At 46.5% G+C, this 19,353-nt stretch overlaps 2 protein-coding genes across 2 annotated transcripts in view; one reads left to right on the top strand and one right to left on the bottom strand.

Annotated features, from left to right (window-relative positions):
- Nucleotides 1–19,353, bottom strand: part of ARAP1 (ArfGAP with RhoGAP domain, ankyrin repeat and PH domain 1) — a 184,971-nt gene that overhangs the window by 78,189 nt on the left and 87,429 nt on the right. The window lies entirely within an intron of this gene.
- Nucleotides 1–19,353, top strand: part of CLPB (caseinolytic mitochondrial matrix peptidase chaperone subunit B) — an 86,171-nt gene that overhangs the window by 15,642 nt on the left and 51,176 nt on the right. The window contains exons 3-4 of the mRNA XM_052812702.1: nt 3,025–3,111; nt 14,688–14,791. Of these exons, the coding sequence (XP_052668662.1) occupies nt 3,025–3,111; nt 14,688–14,791 (191 nt within the window). The remainder of the gene's footprint in view (nt 1–3,024; nt 3,112–14,687; nt 14,792–19,353) is intronic.

The following is a 19,353-nucleotide window of genomic DNA, read 5'->3' as shown; positions in this document are numbered from 1 at the left end:
GGTAAATAAAATGAAATTCAGAAATAACTTGTACACATCCTTCCATGCCGCTCTAAGAGAAGAATGGAAGATGACTGGGCACCGCGATGGCTGTGAAAGGATTTTCCAAAGCACCTGGGGTGAGTCGGAGGGGAGATGGTAAGATCTCAGTGTAGGTTTCCCCCGTCTCTTGCTGGGCTTGGCTACAGCTCCTTGTGGTTTCTGGGGGAGCTGGGGCTGAAGCTGGTCCCTGCAGTGGCAGCAACCGAGCAGTTTTTCTTCTGAAGGAGCAGCTTTCTGGGCCTGTGCGGAGGACGCGGTGCACATGGTGGCACAGATGGAGCTGCGGTGTGGATTTCTGCTGCAGGCAGTGTCCCTCCAAGCAAGAGCAGGTGACTGCTGTGATGAGCAGTGGCTGTGGATCTGAGTCAGGCTTGCTTATCTCTCTGTTGTGAGTGCAAACACCCTCCATATGCATAGCTGCAATGAGAGCTGATCTCTAAAGATAGCAATCTGCCTGGTGTACAGGCTGCCATCATCTGTGTATCTAGGCACGTCCTATGTTACAGGGACAGGAGAGCCTTGTGGCTGCACATGGATATTTCTCCTTTAAGCAGTCTGCTGTCTGGGAGTGGTCTTCAGGCAACAGAGCTGACAGCACGCTCTTATCGTTTGCTTTCAGAGATTAGTTGCTGGAAGAAGGAGAAAGCATAAGGACGTATCCTGGGGAGAGCCAAGGCTGGTCCTGTGCAGTACCTCAGAGTGTAGTTTGCAGGACCATTTGATAATACAGGAGCTGCAACCTGCCTGAAGTTAGTGACGTGCAGATCTGTGTAGCATGGATCTGGTAAGGATTCTGCATGAAAATTTGTTCCTCTGCTACTGTGTAGTATCAAGTACCACGCTTTTTTGGAGCAAGGACCTGTTGTTTACCTGCCAAATAGTTCATTATCATTAAACTTTTAATTGTAACCCTGGTAAAGAGAACATGAATCTTCTGTTAGTGCTGTGGATCATTTACAGAGGTCATGGCCTCCTGAACCACAGTTGGGAGCTATGAATAAAGGCTACCAGTTACTATTCTATTTTATTAGCTATTGGATCTCAGTCCAAGTGCCTGATGAGCAGTTCAGAGCACCCGGTACCAGGGCACCAGCGCTGGCTACCCCTCCTGTCAAAAAAGGATGGTCAAATTACCCACCTGTACCCGTTACCTACATACCATACCTCCACTTGAGTCAGAAGAGTTATCCGACCTGCTAGTTATCCGACTTGGCTGAAGTCATCTGCCTGTTGTCTCTCATGCCCCCACAGTCTCAGTCTAATAGGGCAAAAAGTTCAACTGGAGGGGGATATGGATGATTTTAGGCATCTAACTTGGATGACAGTTATCTGGCTAGTTTCTCAGGTCAGCGGGGAGAACTGTGTTCAACTATGTTCAAGACAGGAGGCAAAGCTTAGGCATTGGTATTGCTGGTCAGAAATAACTTTAGGATTATATATTTGTTCCTTGGGATAAGTTTTTAGTGAAACCTCTGTAAGGATTTTTGACCAGGTGAAGGAGGGTTTGCAGAGACTTTGTGTACAGCTGTGGGTGTTTGCTGGGCTAGCGTTTGTGCTTTCCTTTATCTTTGTTCCAACTGTAGGAAGAGGAATATGGTGCATTTAGCTCCTTTTCACTAATTCCATCCCAGCACTCTTTATTAACCACCTGACAGATTTACCACCACAGCAGGCTGAGGGCAATTAATTTGAAAAGGGTGGCCAAGTTCAGGCACGTACCTCTCTAAGTCCTTAAAGAAGTGGTCTGACTTTTTCAGTGCATGTGAGCAGCCACAGCTGCCATCAACTTCCTTATCTGTGGATCTGGGGGGATTTTGAAGTGTGGTGCTTGCATGTGTGGAACGTGGCTTGTGTTTTCACTTGTGTCTCTCTCAGCACAGAGTTTAATGGTAGCTCTTCCCTGTTGCATCTGTGTGGAGGATGTGCTGTGCAGTGACGGCCTCACCCAGAAAGGAAGATGGAAAGCCTCAGTTTGGGAAAAGGAAGGAGGATTTGTGTCTGACGTCTGAACTTCCCTCTTTCCTTGTGGTCTACAGAGAGAATGGCACTTCCAGGCTGTCATTTCATACCATCTGGGTTTGGCACTTGTTTTAGGATGAGCTGAATTAGCTTCTGCAAGGACCCGTCCCTTGCCATTAGCTGTGGGGAAGCGTAGGCAGCTGGGGTAGGCTGGACTCCCAGCATCCACATGCATTTGGCTAGAGGAGGTTATTTGGATCCCATGGTTGGCCATGAAAGAGAGAAGGTTGGGTAAGTTTGTCTCTATGAAATATCGCTGTTCTTAAGTACTGCTTGGAATCTGGCACTAAGTGTAATAGTGTTGTTGCTGCAGGATCAGAGGATGCAGAAAGGGTAGAGAAGCCTTCTGGTGCTTTAGAATCTGAAGAATATAAAAGCCAGCAGAAGCCATGTAGGAACAAAGTTGCTAAAAGGTGCCAGGGCGGGATTAGGGAAACAGTGCAAAGGCTGAGAAAATTTCACAGAAAAAGCACCAAGGGTAGTTTGATGCCATTTATTTTTTGCGTTTGTCTCATTTGTTCTCATGTCGTGCACAAAATCTGCAAAATATCTCCTGTTGACATGGGCTTTGGAGATCTGCTGAGCTTTTTCCAAAACCCTAATGGTTGCATTGCAGCCTGATGATCCAAACCTGTCATCAGATTGTAGGTTAATCAGCTTTGCTCTCCATCATGTTGCTGGTTGGTTCTTCAGGTATTAGACTGAATAGAAGAAAGAAATAAAAAATAAAGACAGTTGGCATTGCACCATTTGAAAGGACTGTGCTTGTTATCACCTACCAGTTCATTTCAGTTTGGTAGCTGATGAGAAACTGGATTGAATCAGCTCTTCATGTTGGGTCTTCTAGGCTGCACTGGAGCAGGTGCCTGTGAAGTAAAATATTCCACTTTCTGTCATTAGCTCCAGTCTGCTCGGGATGCTTTCTCTGCGTCTTTTTCCTGAATGTGTGTCTCTTCTGTCCAGGTTATTGCTGGAAGGCACAGACGTGAACGCAAGGCACAAGCTTGGCTGGACTGCTCTCATGGTGGCAGCTATCAGCAGAAACTCCAGGTACGTTTGTCTCGGCATTCACCATTACGTAGTGAGTAAGTCACTTCACAGCTGCCTCACCTTTTCCTAAAGTCATACTGAGCTCCACAGAGGGTTTCCAGAAAGTTTGGGCTGGTTTGGGATGTGTTGTCGAGCTAAACCCGAGGGAGCTTTTCACTCTTCCTTTGCCCGATACGTTGTGTGACAGATCGAGGTAGGCTGCTCTGCAATCCCAGAGAGGTGACTGCTGAATTGGCAATAGATTTTGGCCTCTGATGAGTCCATACCCTTGGGATGTCATTGTGGTAGGTAGTCTTAACACCCCACCACCAGAAATAGCTCCCCTAAGAGCTGCTGCATCCCTCCTAGCTTGTGGGGCCATTGCTGGGTCTTTCATGCTAGGCCTTTATGAAGCAAAAATGCTGAATGCTGTGCCCTCCCTCCTTAGTTCCCATGATGATCGCTGTGGCTTCTTGTAACCTTTTAAAGACACTCTTAAATATATTCAGTCTACAACTAAATTCAATTAGTTTTTTATTTAAGGAAAAAAGAGAAAAAGAAATCCAATTTTGGAAAACGTGGGACAGACGGGAGAATGAGCTTTGATGTTACAACCTCTCAGGGATGCTTTACTTAGTCACAAGTTCATAAGCAAAAAAGCCTAATTACTTGGGAAAACACAGGATTAAAGCAGTGCACAAAAGCTGAATATCCGCTCTCGGGCGACACGATTCGAATCCATGTGCCGAGTTCGTGTGTGGTGCAAACTTTGATGTGTGCTATGACAAGCTGAAAGTCGTGACCTCCTTGGGGAGCTCCTTAAGATGGGCACAGAGGCGGGGGCTTGGGACTGTTTGTTTAACTTTGATGTCCGAGCAGCAACGGGCCCCGTTGTTTGCCCGTCCGCAGAGGGACGGGCTTTGGAGCCTCCCACCTTTGCCAGTAGACAATGGTCAGCAATGGAGTGTGACGACTGTTGACCATTCCAAGTGACCGGTGGACCAGAACAGGGCTTCCCGAGTTGCAAAGGCTAAGAGGAGACAGGGAGAAAGGCTGTTCATGGTACAATAATTGCCTAAAATCAGGTAGAAATGCTAATGAAAACATCTAGGCAGTAAAAAGCGTTCAGCACCCAGGCTGGTCCCTTGTTACAGACTGGCAGAGCGATAACGGCGGTGTGTCTTATTTGGGTACCTGGCAAAAAAAAGCGCTTTTGGCTGTGTTGGGCAAATGGTGTTTATTTTTCCCACATTTTGGATGAATACTGACTTTAATTGAAAATTAAGAAGTCCTTGAATATCTGAAGCTTGGTAGGACTTGTCTCCAACATTATAGTGGAAGAGTAATTAGATACTTCATGGAGGCAAACATAAATGCAAGCCAGACTTACTCCTGGTGTAACAACTCTGTTGATACCGCTGGGGTTGTGCCAGACATGTTTTTGGCCCTCTGTACCATTTCTAGCTTTGTAACGTCCACAGTGGGGTCTCGCTGCTGGCTGGGAAATGTGTTGAGCTGGAACATGACACACGGAGTGTTTGAAATTCCCTACAAATCGTTTGCTCGCGGATGTAGCCCACAGGGTAACCCTTTTAACTCAAACCCAGCAGAACTGGGCGTTGTGTGTGTGGTCAGCTGTGGAAGTGGAGAAGGCAGAGCCTGGGGAGCTGATGGCTTTGACTCAGGAGCATGGGTTTAGCCTGCAGAATTTTAAATGTTTAGTAGCTTTTCCCTTCCAAATGCAGAGTGCCTGCTGGTTTTCTGGATCTCTTGCAATCCTTTTGCATACATTAGGTAGGAATTAGTCTAAATATGACTTACTCTGCTTTGTAGTAGGATGCAGGATTATATTTTTTTTTTAGAGTGTGGTCCCTCTGTAAAGAGTGATGATCTAAAATTGGTTTATCCAGCCAGAGCAGCTGATTTGCTGGATTATAAGTTGTTACGACTTTTGATTCTTAACCCATCAGTCAAACAGCCTCCGGGGGCGGTGAGCTGGGTCTCTCTCTGTCTTGCACTTCAGAGGAGAGGTAACGAGTGGCTCAGAGATGGTCAAGATGCAGCCAGCTGAGCAAGCATCTGCATGTATTGTTAGCCTGCGACAAGAACAGGGTTGTTCGGTTTTGTTTAACCTGTTTGCTTGGTCACCACTTCTTTTTTTAAGGTTGCCAATACCTGCGCAAGTTACTCAGCGTGGATTTAGGGGCCTGTGATGTTGGTAGCTGGAATGAGTGTCTTCAGCTTAGAACTGCTAAGAAAAAGTAAGCCTTCAGCCCCAAATTGCTGTCTTTCCAAAGTCGTTTTTCAGAGAACTGTGTTTTCAGTCTCTGCTGTGCTGCTGGAGATTTCTGTGACCTGTCCTTTAGCTTTGTAATGTCTCCTAATTTTCATGGCCCTCACTCTTCCAATTAGACAGCTACAGTCCATATGTTTAATTTAATTTCAGAGGCACTGCATTAATGATTTCTGTCAGTTGCCATCAGCTACAAGATGAAATCCCGTGTGCCGGCAGGGAAGTTTGGGGTCTGTCTTTCCTTTTTACAACAAAACAATGATCATTCTCATCCTCTTGAAAATGTCCTGTATCCAAAACGTGGCAGGGCATTAAGAAGTGTTTGGGTACATTCCTACTGATAGGTTTCAGAGGGGATATGGGTGCGTAGCTGGGCAGGAGTGGGGTCAGGGCTTCATGTCACGCTGAAGCAGAGCCTTTCTCATGGGCTCCCAAAGGCTCCTATCCAGGTGAATTTAGCCTCATAGTGCCCTGTGAACTGGGAGAGGCACTGGCACTTCCAGCAGCTCCAGGTCCAGGCAGGACTTTCTTTCCCATTGCCCGTGCTCAGGGGATCACTCTTCTGCAGGCAGGGAGTGTTTCTAGTCCTAGCTGGCATCTTCCTCTGTAGAGCATTCTGTTCTGAAATGCAGATGCACAGCATGCAGCGTGATTGCAGCTTAGCTTTGGCACCTCTCAGCCCGGCATAGTTTGTGGTCTAGTGGGGAGGGACTGGGCTACTAGGACGCCTGGGATCCGTTCTGGTCTCTGCTCAGCGGCTTGGAAGAGCTATTTCTTTTTTCTAGTGTTATAAAAGTAAAGGGAAGTGGCCACATACTTCAGTCTGATGTCTAATTTTGGTGTTTGTGTTTTAAAAACACTTCGCTAAGGTAACATAGATGATATAAAAAAATTGTGAGAATTGTGTTCCTTTTTTTTTAATTATTCTTTTAATTAGCTTATTACCTTGTTTCAGACCCTTTCTGAAGTGTGGATAGATTCATTTATGGCTCTTTTTTTATGTGAGTGAGAGTCGAGGTCCAAATTCCTTGGCTCTGTGATAATACAGGTTGTAACCGGGTTGTAGACTAAAGACAGATCAGCTGTGACCACGTTTACATGAGCAAAGGAAGGTTTTACACTGTAATTCTCATAGCTGGGGGAATTTACCATAGCTTTAACATAGCTGATGAGGCAATGATGCTGGTTTTAGTCTAAGCATAACAACATATAACTGTCACTTTATGTAGCCTGCAATGCTGTGTCATAACTGTGCATTTCTGTTGAGGCCTGAAGAGTAATGCAGGCAAGTGAGTGTGCATGTACACACACACACCTTCCACCTTACTTTTCATTTACATTTTTCAGTTGGAGTGACTCCTACTCTGTTTTATTTTTAGTCTTTGTGAAAGCCTATTGCTCTTTTGGATTTCTAGAACTATTTTAAAGGGGTTTCTTAATTCTCCTGGAACAACATCAGTTTTAAAGGGGAGGATTTACAGTCTATGTGAAAAACACTGCTAGGGGCTTCTTTCCCGTGGCTGCACCTGCTAGATTTGCATGTTTAACATATTTATAGTAATTAAGCTTTAATTAAATGCTTACTGAAAGCTTTGTTGGTTTTGTGCCTTTGTTAAAATAAGCAACAAAGCTATAGTAAGTTAAAAACCAAAGCAATTAGGACCTTCGCAGGCCAAGTGTCTATGCATTTGTAGCATAGTGACCTTTTCTGCATACAGCTACTCTGTTTTACATTGTTCTGGCAGAAATAAAATGACAGTGAAACACTGAGTCATCCTCTCATCCCCTTATAAGGTGGAGAACTGATTCTCCAGAATCCCGTGGAAGGGGAAACTAAGGCACAGAGCAGCATGTGCTGCTAAGCCCCAGTGGGATGAGTTTGGGCAGTTATAAAACACTGGCACCCGGTTCTGCTTCCATTCTTACTGTCAATGCAATGGACCTGTGCCCCAGTCCAGCAAGGAGGGAGGGGGTGGAACATGATTTTAGGGTTTCCGAAGTTATATGCATAACTCAGGTGGCGGGGAGGAGCACCCAGCTGTATTCGGAGGGATGACCTTCTCAGAGTGGTTCAGGTCTCTGCAAGGCTGGGTAACAGCTTTCTCAGCAGCGGCAATACACACTTTTTACAGGTGGAGAGAGAAGATAAAGAGAAAATGACTTGGCCGCAGCTGGGTCTCTGTGTCACAGCGAGGTCTTTGTTTGCTGGGACAGAGACACGTGCGGCTCTGGGGAGGGAGATGTGGGTGAGAGTGACGGGCACATGGCTGCTTGCATTAAGTAAGTTTGTGAGTGTTTTCTCAGGTTTAACAGTCAATCGTCTTCTTTCCAGCTTCCCTTTTTCTTCTTTACTAATACATAGCTACAGTACTTCTGTCCATCTTCCTCCCCCCTTTTTTCACATACCCCTTGTTTCACACACTCATCTTGTTTTACACATAAATGAGCCCTTCGTTCTCACCCCAAATGCTGTGAGCAGCTGTGCATGGATCTTAGGGTGATACCCTCTGTGAATGCGAGGAGGGTGGGAGGGGGGACAAGAGCAGAGCGCAGCTCCACCTAAAGAGCATTTCTTTATTTGAACAGGTGCTTTCTCTTGGAAGCTTGTCCCAGTCTCCCCTTGCCCATGGGCATTCTTCTGTACGGACTGCTTCACGTTCTCTTCGAGCAGGAGGGGACAACCTTAATGCTCTGTGCTGGTGAACCATTCATTCCATGTGCTTTTAAATGAGTCCTGCTTGTTCATCCAGCTCATGGTATAAGCACCTCCCAGGCATATGTATTCTTGTTCTGTCAAGGGCTTTAGCCTGTGATTCCTCTCAGCTGTTCCCAACATCGTCTGCTCTCCTCCATTTTCTTTTCACATCTTTGCCTTCTTGCACACCCTTTCTCCTTCTCCCTCCATCTTCAGATCTGGTTCTCTTTGCCTTTCCTCACCTTTGCTTCTCAACACCTTCCTGCTGGGAATGACCAACGACAAGTGACTCCTCCCTGTGCCTTGGCTCTCCTTTTCCTTCTCTGTCTTTCTATGTAGATCAAAAGAGCTGTGGGTCAGAGGCTCGTACATGGAACCAGAACCAGCAGTGCTTGGCCCAATGTGGTCCTGTTCTTTCCCTTGCCCTTCTCCTGCAGCCTGCCCTCCTCCATCCCTCCTTAGGGAGAGGAGTCGGGAAGCAGCTTGCTCTCTGCCTCGGTGTAGATTGCTGGGACTTGTGCCCCTTCCATGCGTACCTAGACTTTGTGCATTGAAGGTGCTGTATAGATGTTTTATATTGGTAATAACAGTACATCATGCATAGTAATATTCTGGTGGGTATGTTCTAAGACTTATAGTGAAGGGTGACCTATCTGGAGCCATTTTCTGTCTATAGGCAATGACATGATTAACTGGTGCAGTCTTATTACCTATATTAGGTACATACATCTGTTCGTGTGATTTTTTTCACTCCTTTCACTTCAGGCAACTCATTCAGAGCTGTCTGCAGCAGAGCTGGAGAAATATCTGGATGCCTTTGGAAGGACGTATGGCCCATAGTGTTGCCTGTCAAAGAGCTGAGGAGTCGAACATGGTTTTCAGCTGTGATGACAGCACATTTTGAGGGCTTGATCCAACAAACTGGGGCATTGTCTTTCAACTACTCCCCTTCTGGATGTCTTTGAGGGACAGTGTCCACTTGGCCATTCCTGCATTGTACCTGCCCACCTGAGGACAGGCCAGTGGCAGCTGTTGCCCACGCTGCTCCTCCACTGCTTCGGCAGTGTCCCCATCTGAGACCTCTGTGCATGAGCACCCCTCTTTCCGGGGATGAATGGCAGTCGGTGTCCTGCAGGTCAGGCACAATGAGGTATCGTCAGTTTAGCAGGTTCCTGCACCTCTCCAAGCCACAGAAACTGCCTCTGTGCACATTTTCTTACCACTGCACGCAGGTAGCAAGACTTCTTTTAACGGTCCTTTGTGGATGGCAGGGGGCATGCAGCAGCAGTGCTGTACCTTGACCATGTCTCTGAAGCACAATTCACCTGAGTCACACTCTTAAGAGAAAACTGTTGTGAACAACATAACAATTCTACCCTTCAAGATTTTTTTTTTCTTTTTGGATTCCTTTTTGCGGGGAGGATCGTTTTTATCTGGGTCAATAACAAACCGCCACAGAGTGAGGGAATGCCACGGCTGCCCTGCTTTCTGTGCCACAGGTAGGCGTAAACATATTCCTGGGAAGGCACACATCCACATTTAGACCTCATCTGAGAAAAAAAGGAGAGAACAGGGGCTGGAGTGTAAACAGCAGCTCCCCCCGGCCCTCCTGCGCCTGCTGAGTTTTACAGAGAGTTAAGGTATAGCCATACAAGGGATCTTCTTTGTGTCCAGGCAGGACCTGTGGCTTCTGCCAGAGCTCGGGGCAGCCGCGTATCAAAACCCGTCAAGGCTTTTGCATTGTGCTGATAACTCACGGTCATGGGGATCACTGGACTTCTTGGTTCACCAACCCCAGCTGCCGGCGCGTTGGTCCCGGCACAACATCTTCCCTGACGCAGCCCCAGTCACGTCCAGCCATCTCGTCATTGATTTCCCCACCCCCTGTATTGTATGTATGTATTTATTTATTTAACAATATGTTGGTCCAGCCATTAAAAGCAGAAAGCACTTTCTCCAATCGATTGAACTGCCCAGCGAACTTCAGTTAAGCGTTGCCCTCTGAGTCATCACCAGGGTCAATTTAGATTTATATTCATGCTGATGAATAGGCTGTGCCTCTAATCTAATGAAAACTTGATCAGCAAATTAAAACTCAGCTTGTTGAGGCTGTTGAGCACAGGTGAGTTATGGAGGGAAGCCTGCCTTCCTGGACCAGCTCAGCCTGCCGTTGGCGTCCCGCTCCCTCTAGGTATCTGCACGGAGTGTTGTTCTGCCCCAACACCTGGCAGCAAGAGGAGGAAAATAGGAGGTATATGGGCCAGAGAATCCTCTATTTAAAAGTCACCCCTTTATTAATAACTAATAGCTGAGCTGGTGCAGAAGAGAAAGATGCCTTCTGCCTTCTCTAGCACATTCACCGGAGCTTCCTTAATTGACCCCCACAACTGCCTTATGAATTGGGAAGTAGTTACACCTCTTCTCCCTGGGAAACCTGAGATTTTTACCCAGAGACTGCATTGCTAGATCATACTTTGTGACTGTCATCTCATTTTTGAAAGTCCCTTGCTTATTCCAATGACATTCACACGCTTTACGCTGATGAGCACAGTTACTCTGTATTTTGATGGTGCCGTTACCTCTCCTAAAGGCTAATTTGCTTGAATGTCCCATTACCTGCAAATTGGATAGGTACGATCAATATTTGTGATTCCAGGAACATCTGGCTGGTGCAGAAGTGCCTGGAGGGGACAGCACGTCCCAAAAGCAGGAGGTGAGATTGAAAGATGATGGGAGAGGGAGGCTGAATGTGCCACGTGTTGTTATTAGACCAGTGAGTCCTTCCTGTGTACGGAGCTGGATCACAGCCCGAAACGGGGCCAGGCTTTTGGAACACCAGATTTTGCCAGTAAGAGATTATATCTGTGCGTATTAAACTTGAGCCTCCCAGCTATCTTAAGAGCTAAGGAAATGTTTCTTATCGCTGGGGGGTAAATGGCGTAGAGGGTCATTAACAGAGAGAGCGGAGCACTTCTGACATCCTCACTTCCCGCTTTCACTCTTAGCCCACCTTGCATCTAGCATTTGTGGTCCTCTGCTAAACTTTTCATGAAAGGACATTGCCCAGCGAGAAACACTGAAGGTGTAGGCAATGAATGAAGAGGAAAGGGCTTCCTGAGAGTCGCTGAGAGCCCACGAAGGTGTTATCTGATGAAGTGCCTGGGAAGATCATTCATTTCAACATAGTCACTAAGAACAGGAAAGGAAGATGGATGGAGTTACCAAGGAAATTACAAGTCATTGTGTGTTATCATATGACTCATTCAGTACCTATAGCTCACCCCTGGCCTGCAAGGTTGTGGATTAAAGTCCTACACTGGGACTTGGGATCATTTCTCTTAAAATGAGAAAGATGCATGGACCTTAAAATATATCGTAGCCTGTCAGCTAAAATTGGAGTAGAGGGATCTCTTTGGTCTTGACAGCCATGAGGACGGGGTCCAAGACGGGTGGTTTGACCATGTCAGAACCTGTACTACTAAGGATTTGAATGATCAGAAAGGCCTGGCTTTCTGGTGTAGATGCTGGAAGCCCTGATGCGAGAATCACAGTAAGTCAGCTGCTGGGGCAAGATCATCAAAGGCTTAATTGAGGCACATTGCACTAATGTTGACTTCTGTTCAGTAGCTAGATGTCCATCTCTAGGATCATGGAGGTCATCAACAAAGATCCCACAGGGCAACAGGGCAGTATCTGCCCTACCATCTTCCATCCTGTACCTCCTGCTTTCCATAGGGACTGCCTCTTCCAGATCTCTGCTGCAGTTCTCTCGATGACTGGGCTGACCACAGCAGTACCAAGTACTGGAGATGCAGGATGTCTCCAGAGGAATCCAGCACTGGGTCTCCCAGAAGAACTTTGCACAGATCAATGACCTATGCTAGAGCTTTCCCGGGTAGAAAGCCTGGCTGTGGCACCTTTACTTCTCCTGTTTCATAGACTTGGGCAGATGGCACACCTCCTGCCCAGCACTGCCAGCCAGGCACCAAAAGTAGGATTGACAGGCCGAAACCTACCTGATGACCTACCTAATGACCAGAGGTGGAAGAGCCTGGGCTGGCGGGCTTTGACTACAGCTGTTCTGGACAGCCAGGGCTATGCACTTGGGCTCATGTGGCTTTACTTGCGGCCAAAGCTCTCTCTTGCTTTCCATTTTGCTGTGGCCATAGAGGTCAGTGGTAAAGGTCATGCAGTGTCCCTTTATATGAGGCAACATGTTGGACCTGTGAAGTAGAGGTGAGTCTGGATCTAGCCGTGTTCTGAAAAGCCCTTGCTAGAGGTGCTGAAGGACTTTTAGGATAGGTTTTGTGCCCTGTGCCTTATTGATGCTCCTGCAGTGGTCCAGAAGGACCTACAGGCTTCTTGTGTGGCTGGAGAGACGGCAGCCCTGCCTAAGGTGTCCTCACTGATGTGGCCTTCAGGAGCAGTGTAGTAGGACAGCGTAGACACTGAACATGGAGGGGAAGACTTGTATCAGTGGCTTTGCCCTGGCAGCAAATTGTCTGTTCTGAGAGGACTGAGGATGAGACAGTAAGGTTATATCTTGCTGGAACTATGCTGAAGATAGTAGATGATCTCACACAGTGATCCTTGCACCAAGACCAAAACGGCAGAAGGGACTGAAAGAAAATTCAGGCTAGTTGGAGGGATTTGAGTGGTAAAGAGGGAGCACATCTGTGATGGGAGACTACTTAGGGCTTCATGTCCTACATTGCTGATGTCTGAAAGTAGGTGAGATGATCCCCATCCTTAGTGCCAGTCCTAAACCGTCAGATACCTAATTTGATCATGGGTGTGCAACTCAAACCATTCGAGAAAATCTTTAGTGCAACGTGCTCCTGACTACATTGAAATGGTGAAAGATCATAGTTGCTGTTTGAAGAATAAGATCCAGTGCATCTCAACCTAAATATTTTAGAACTAAGGGTGTTGTTAAAATACAGATATAAATGAACTCTGTATGCTCACACGGGAGATGGCAGGAGGTTCTCCTGGCTTCCAGCCTGGTGCTTTGCTCACTAGAAGTAACTTTGTACGTGGTGAAGAGCGTACCAGTGCCAGTAAGGAGCTGGCTCTATTGTACCATATTCAAAGAATAAAATAACCACCTTTTATTCTGCTAATGCATTTATGGGGTAAATGGGAGAGGAGCTTAAGTTAAATTCTAAATGTGACTTGACAAGACACAGCCTGCAGATACATGTCAGTCAGTCTGCGGTGCATGTCGCTGTCAGCCCGTGAGCCATGTCATCAGTGATGAATGCTAACTAACGAGTTACTGTCTAGTTGTCATGGAAAGCTTGAACCCTGGAAAAAAATTAAGAATTAACTGGCTTCAAGCTGCTTTCAGAAGTGGTGAGAAATCTAATTCTTGCCTGATGATTGTTTGCGTTCGGGAGCAGAGATGGAGGACTTCCACACCAAAATTGCCTGGCCTGTATATCTTGTGTTGATCTGTCCTGCTGCAGTGTGTTGATAACTTTACAGGTCTGGAGACTGAAAGCCTCAGTCCCAACGCGTAGGAGAGTTGTAGTCTGGTATGTCCTGCCTGTGTTGCCATGCTGGTCAGCCCTGGGAGGACCTGCCTCTCCAGTGGGCCCTGCAGCTACAATATAAAAAAATGGGGAAGTTCTCTACAAATTCAGAGGTTAAATCTCTTTCAGAAGTCCTGGCAGCTGCCAGGCTGGTTGCAGATGATCAGGCTGTCTTCAGTGGTGATCTCATACGAATTGTCTGGTTCTCAGGAACGGAGGTTTGCCTGAACTTCACGCAGCAGTCAAATGCTTTTCTTCCAGAACCCCACATAATTAATGCAATTGAAATTTATTTTTAAATGCTGAGGTCGGTGTTTCATCTTGTGAGGGCAGGAAGAGGCAAAGAAAGACTAGCTGTCTCTCATAGCCAATGTGGGTGCAAGAGATGCCTTTTCAAGGGTGGCTTCCATTAGCTGCATCAATGTAGAGGGACCACTCAAGTGAATGCTATAAATTGCAGGGCAGAAACCTCTGGAGTGAAGAGGGCCCTTCCAGCCCCCTGCCTTTTCTCGTGCTTCATACTGAAATGCTATGTGCTTCTTGCCTTGGTAGGATGGCACCTTTATTAAAGGAGGCTTCCCAAAAGCAGAAGTAACAGCATAACCTAGTTTTGCGTCCCTTAACCTGAAGAGTATTACAAGAATCTTCCTTTTTGCAGGGGCAGGGATGGCCATGGAGCCAAGATCTGGCTCTGACTGTGCCTTTACTGTGGCTGAGGACAGTTTCCACCACTGATCCAGACCCACAAAGTTATGGGGACATAACTGATTCCCATGGTGGAGTGGGAATATGACTCTTGCTAAGAGCCTGTTCTGTGCAGGTCTTCTTGGGAGGGCTGTGTTTCCCTACAGTGTCACCCCTGCCTCAAGTGCCTCCCACATCTAATTGGTTTGAGAATATGCTGGTGTGGTTGTATTTGTTGAAATGTTCAATTATGGTTGTTGGTTTAACTTTCCTTTGCTAGCTGGCAATGTTTGAGGAGGGCTTTCTGAGCACTGTCTCCCTTCTCAGTCTCTGAAGGACTTCAGTTACTCATGTTCTACCTCTGCCTTATTTTTGTTCTAATTTGTAACAGTGTGGTGAAGATCCTGCTCGCAGCTAACGCGGATCCAAACCTTGGAGATGATTTCAGCAGCGTGTATGAGACTGCCAAGGAAAAAGGCCTCCATTCTTTAGAAGGTAGTATTGATTGTGTGCAGTTACCTGCATTTGCTTTTCAGGTCCCAAAATTTTGCTTCCTGGCTTTGAAATGGAAATTTGACCTCGTTTGGTTTTTTTTAGAGCTAGCTTCAGCTTCCATTTAAATGCAGAGTAACTGATGGTATGTGGGTGAGCATCTGTCTGAAGATGAACAAAAACATTACGTAGATGTTTATGAGAAGCAATCCTTCAACGTCCTAGAGGTAACCTGCTTTTATATAGCCAGAACATAACACAAAGTTGTAGATAGGAGCGTCATCCCATTGACCCACATGCAGCCACTTGCTGGGGAAGCAGAAGGGTTCAAGGCAGTGTATTCCACCAGTAGCCTTACTCTAGATCTTATAAGTAGAAATAAAATGAAGAAAGACTTGTCCAATTGAAATAAAGCTGAATGACATAACTGGTTGCCGTTACTGCTGCTGGTTTTCGGGCAGGCATTAACGCTAGCTTTCAGCCCTTGAAGTCTACATGAAAACAAGGAAATTTTCTGCAGCATCATTTCATCTTGTTATGATTTTCCACGGCCCATGTCTCAAGTTTCTGAGCACTGTCTCCCTGCTCAGTCTCTGAAGGACTTCAGTTACTCATTTTCTACCTCTGCCTTATTTTTGTTCTAATTTGTAACAGTGTGGTGAAGATCCTGCTCGCAGCTATCCCCATTGGTGGGATGTTGATGCAGACTTAGAATCATACAACAGTTTGGGTTGGAAGGGACCTTTAAAGGTCATTTAGTCCAACCCCCCTGCAATGAGCAGAGACCTGCTCTGTCTATTCAGACCAATTTAAATTTCCCAGACTGTTTCCACTTTTTATGACAATAAATGGTGGTTAAATTTTCTTGGTTTTGTGCTTATCAATGGAATCTTGCGGGGGGATGTCTGGATTCCTGCTGCCTGGCTGTGCTTCGAAGAGGCCAGCTGCACGTTTCAAGGATGCTTCTGGTCCCCAGGCTTACAGCTCCCAGGCTGGCAGGAACGCTGGCAGGACCTGACTCTGCTAAAATGTCCCTGGCTGTTGCTTTTCCTGTTCCAGAAGCCTTTTCCCCATCCGAGCGCCTTGCTAACCCGCTGGCCTCGACTCTGAGCTGGCAGACCATGGAACGTGTCCCAGCCATCCCCAACAACCTGCCAGAGCTCAGCCAGCTGCCGGGACTTGCGTTCCCGGGGACTGCTGCATCCACAGTGACTGCATTTGTGTGCTCTGACCTTCTCCTTTGAAGTTAAACCTTTTCCTAGCTGCTGTAAGGAGAAAATTGGAGGAAGCCACACAGGTTGTCCAGAGCCTCTCTTTGCCCTGCATGGTCTGCAGAGCCTAAATCAGACGGCGATATTATCCATTGGTCTGTCTGTGCTTTTTGCCTCACTGCTAAGAGCTATATAAAGTCTAATGAAGGTGTAATATTTGAACCTTTCATAAAACACAGGTTGAGTTAAGAAGATGAATCAGTGAGGGGACAGTTTTGACAGGGCGTTATTTTATTTTTAAAAGCTCTCCGCTCTCATCCCTCACTTTAACCCACCCGTGCAATAGACCTGATCCTTGATGGAAGTGAGAACACGCATATATCAGATTGCTGTAGCAGTGAATGCAAAATGTATGAAACAACATTAAAAAATGAACAATGGAATGCCAATACATAATGCATGTACATAGACTTTATTTAAGACAAAGTATATCAACCAATAAAGTTAATTGTTTTTGTCTGCATTCATCCCTCTATAATGTTATATATTTTTGGGGTGAAGAAAAGATAAGGCCACTCAGGAAGAAGTTGCATTAATTCTTTGGTTGACATGTTTTATTAAAAAGAATAAATTCAGTTGCATTTTTAAAAAGAGAGGGAGAGAGAGAAACTGCCTTTGTTTTTTACTTTTTTTTACGCATTTACATATTTTGTGTATAAATATTTTTTCATAAAAACATCCAAATCGAGAGGGTATGCTCCACAAACACTGCACAAAATATATTACAGACATTTATATGGATGGCAGGAAGGGAGACAGAGGGCTGAAAATTTCCAGGCACCCAGTGATTGATGGTAGACGAGGCTTCCCCTGACGCTTTATTGAGTTTCCGATGATTATCTCTCTCTGAGACATTTTTTACAGATGACGGCCGAGCTGTCACAACGGACCATGGGGGAAAAAACCCAACAATAATAACACTTTAATCTCTTTACTGCACTGCTCCCTAGTATCTCAGATTCATCTTCCCTGACGCACGCAGTTCATTATCCTGCTCCTCCCTGGGTAGGAAATGACGACAAATAAATAAATATACATACTCACCCTGTACGCTCGGAGAAAAGACCCAGGAAAGGAAAGGAGCCAGGGCATTAATTGATCTTCCTGGAGGTACTGCGGTTCATTAGCAGAGATGCTGGGCTAGGACGGCATCAGGTATTCATTACAGTGTTTTTCTCTTCTGAACTTTTCAAATCTTTTGGAGATCTGTCGGTAGCTCTCAGGAGGGAACGTGGAGACTGCCCTGCAGGGGATGCGCAATCCGGGTCTGCTTGCTTTGCTGTGAGAAAGTATTAGGTGCTCAGAGCCCTTTCAAGTTCTCGATGGCAAAGTCCTTGAATTTTGGTCATATACCCATTCACCAAGGAGCTGAATGCACCTCCAGGAGCAGAATTTAGCTCACTAACTGGGTGATGTTCATTCAACAGGAGACAGCACATGCCAGCCCCACCATCACTTAGGCTCCGTGGTGGGGCTGTGTGCTTATGGGGCTTCCTCATCTCCCAAAGCTGGGGAGAAGGGTTGTGGCCAGGCCTGGCCCTATTGCCTGCCCCTCGCCTCCACCAGCTGAGTGAGAGGTGGATTAGTCTCCATTAACTCTGGAATGGGTGCGACAGCCTCACTTTCCTCAAAAATCAGGTATAAAGTGCAGTGCCTGTCAAAACCCACAGCCCTGAGTGATAGCATCTGCTTGTTGATAAAAGAGCCAGTGAAGATGGTGAATGCTGAAATGAGAGAGGGATCTGCCCTCCCTGCAGACATGAGAGTGGTGCTCATGTCGGATTCTCGACTATGGAATACATGACCTCTTTGGTGGCTGTGATCGTCCATCTGGCCAGGCTTTAGATCAGGCTTCTCTCTGGTGTGCTGAACGCTCTCAGGGCTGATGTTGTGAAGATGCTGTCTCTGCTCCCGTAGGTGTCCCTTCCTGGCTAATCAGCAGCCTGGTATTTCCTTCAATACCTAAGAAGAGCCACTCTTTTTTCCACTGTTCATTTTTGCTGATGACCAGAGCAAAGGGCTTAAAAACCAGGAGGTTTTCTAAAGCCTGACCCTTAGACCAGCTGGAGAAGAGTACTGCTGCAGACCCTTCCCGTGGACCCGGGTAGGATTCTGGGCCCATGGGTGCTGGAGCCTTGCCCAGACACACGAGCTGGTCTGCTGGAGAGTCCCAGAATTAGGAATTTGCTTGAAGGCCAGGCGATGGTGGGGCAGCATCCTCTCCTGCACAGCTTCTCTTCTGTTTGCCGAAATCACCACTGCCTTGTAGTAATCACTCTGAGTATCAGGAGGGAGTTTCTCCTGGCTTGGGAGAATATTTCTTCCCATTGTAGAAACAGCATCTAAAAATAGGTCTTCGATTAGCACCAGAGCATCAGCAGTGGAGGCACTTTCACCTCTCCCACTGCGTGTCTGAGTCTAAGCTTGCACGTAAATGTTGCAGGTCTTGTTAAGTCTGTGCTTGGGGACAGGTCAGACCTGCGCTTAGCAGAGAGGAGCAGTGCCTTTCAGTGCCGCCTCACAGGGGTCCTGTGCCGGTGCGGTAACAGCCCAGCCACGTCTGCTAGCCATGGTGCATTGCCTGAGCGTCAGCTGGGTTTGCGTTCGAATCTGCCACTTCACCAGCTCCTACCTGCACGTGTTGTGGAAAGGGGACAGATCTACCCAGAGCTGGGCTTGGAGCTGGTGTGGTGCTGGCTCCCCTGCAGAGAGCCTTTGCCTCTGTACATGTTTGTTTTAATGCATTTTGTGATCTTCCAGCTTTGCAGTCCAAACTCTGATTTTGCTCTGGCCTGGAAACACAAGTCATTGGGCTTTTTCTTTTGCAGGGTATCCATGCACATTGGCATTCAGTAGAACAGCTCAAAGGAGGAACATACTATCATTAATCAGCTTTAGCAAGCATCAGTTTCTGTTCAAAGAAACATCACAATTTCTAGGTCTGATTTCACAAAACCTGCCAAGGCTCGGTGTAATTGCATTTGCTCAGGGGATTCCAGGATTTCTAGTGAGTTGTAAAATGCGTTATTATGAATTATTCCCATCCCGGTAGCATCGAGGAATACACCTCATGGAGCACACTGTACTGGTGACTAGGCAAACACAGGATAAAATCTCAAAAGTCCCAAAGAACAGCTGGTTTTGACACAAAACCGAAGACGGCAAGCAGGTAGATATGGACAGGAGCAGAACTGAGTTGAGTATTGTGCTCTGCAGCACTTTAACCCGTATTACTTTTCAGTTAACAAAGGAAGTATTTTTAGAAGAGTTCCTGCTTTTAAATGGCTACTTCTT

The sequence above is a fragment of the Harpia harpyja genome, chromosome 17 (assembly GCF_026419915.1).
Source record: "Harpia harpyja isolate bHarHar1 chromosome 17, bHarHar1 primary haplotype, whole genome shotgun sequence".
Lineage (NCBI taxonomy): Eukaryota > Metazoa > Chordata > Aves > Accipitriformes > Accipitridae > Harpia > Harpia harpyja.
Note: the sequence above shows the minus strand (reverse complement) of the source record. Positions and strands in the feature narration are given on the sequence as shown.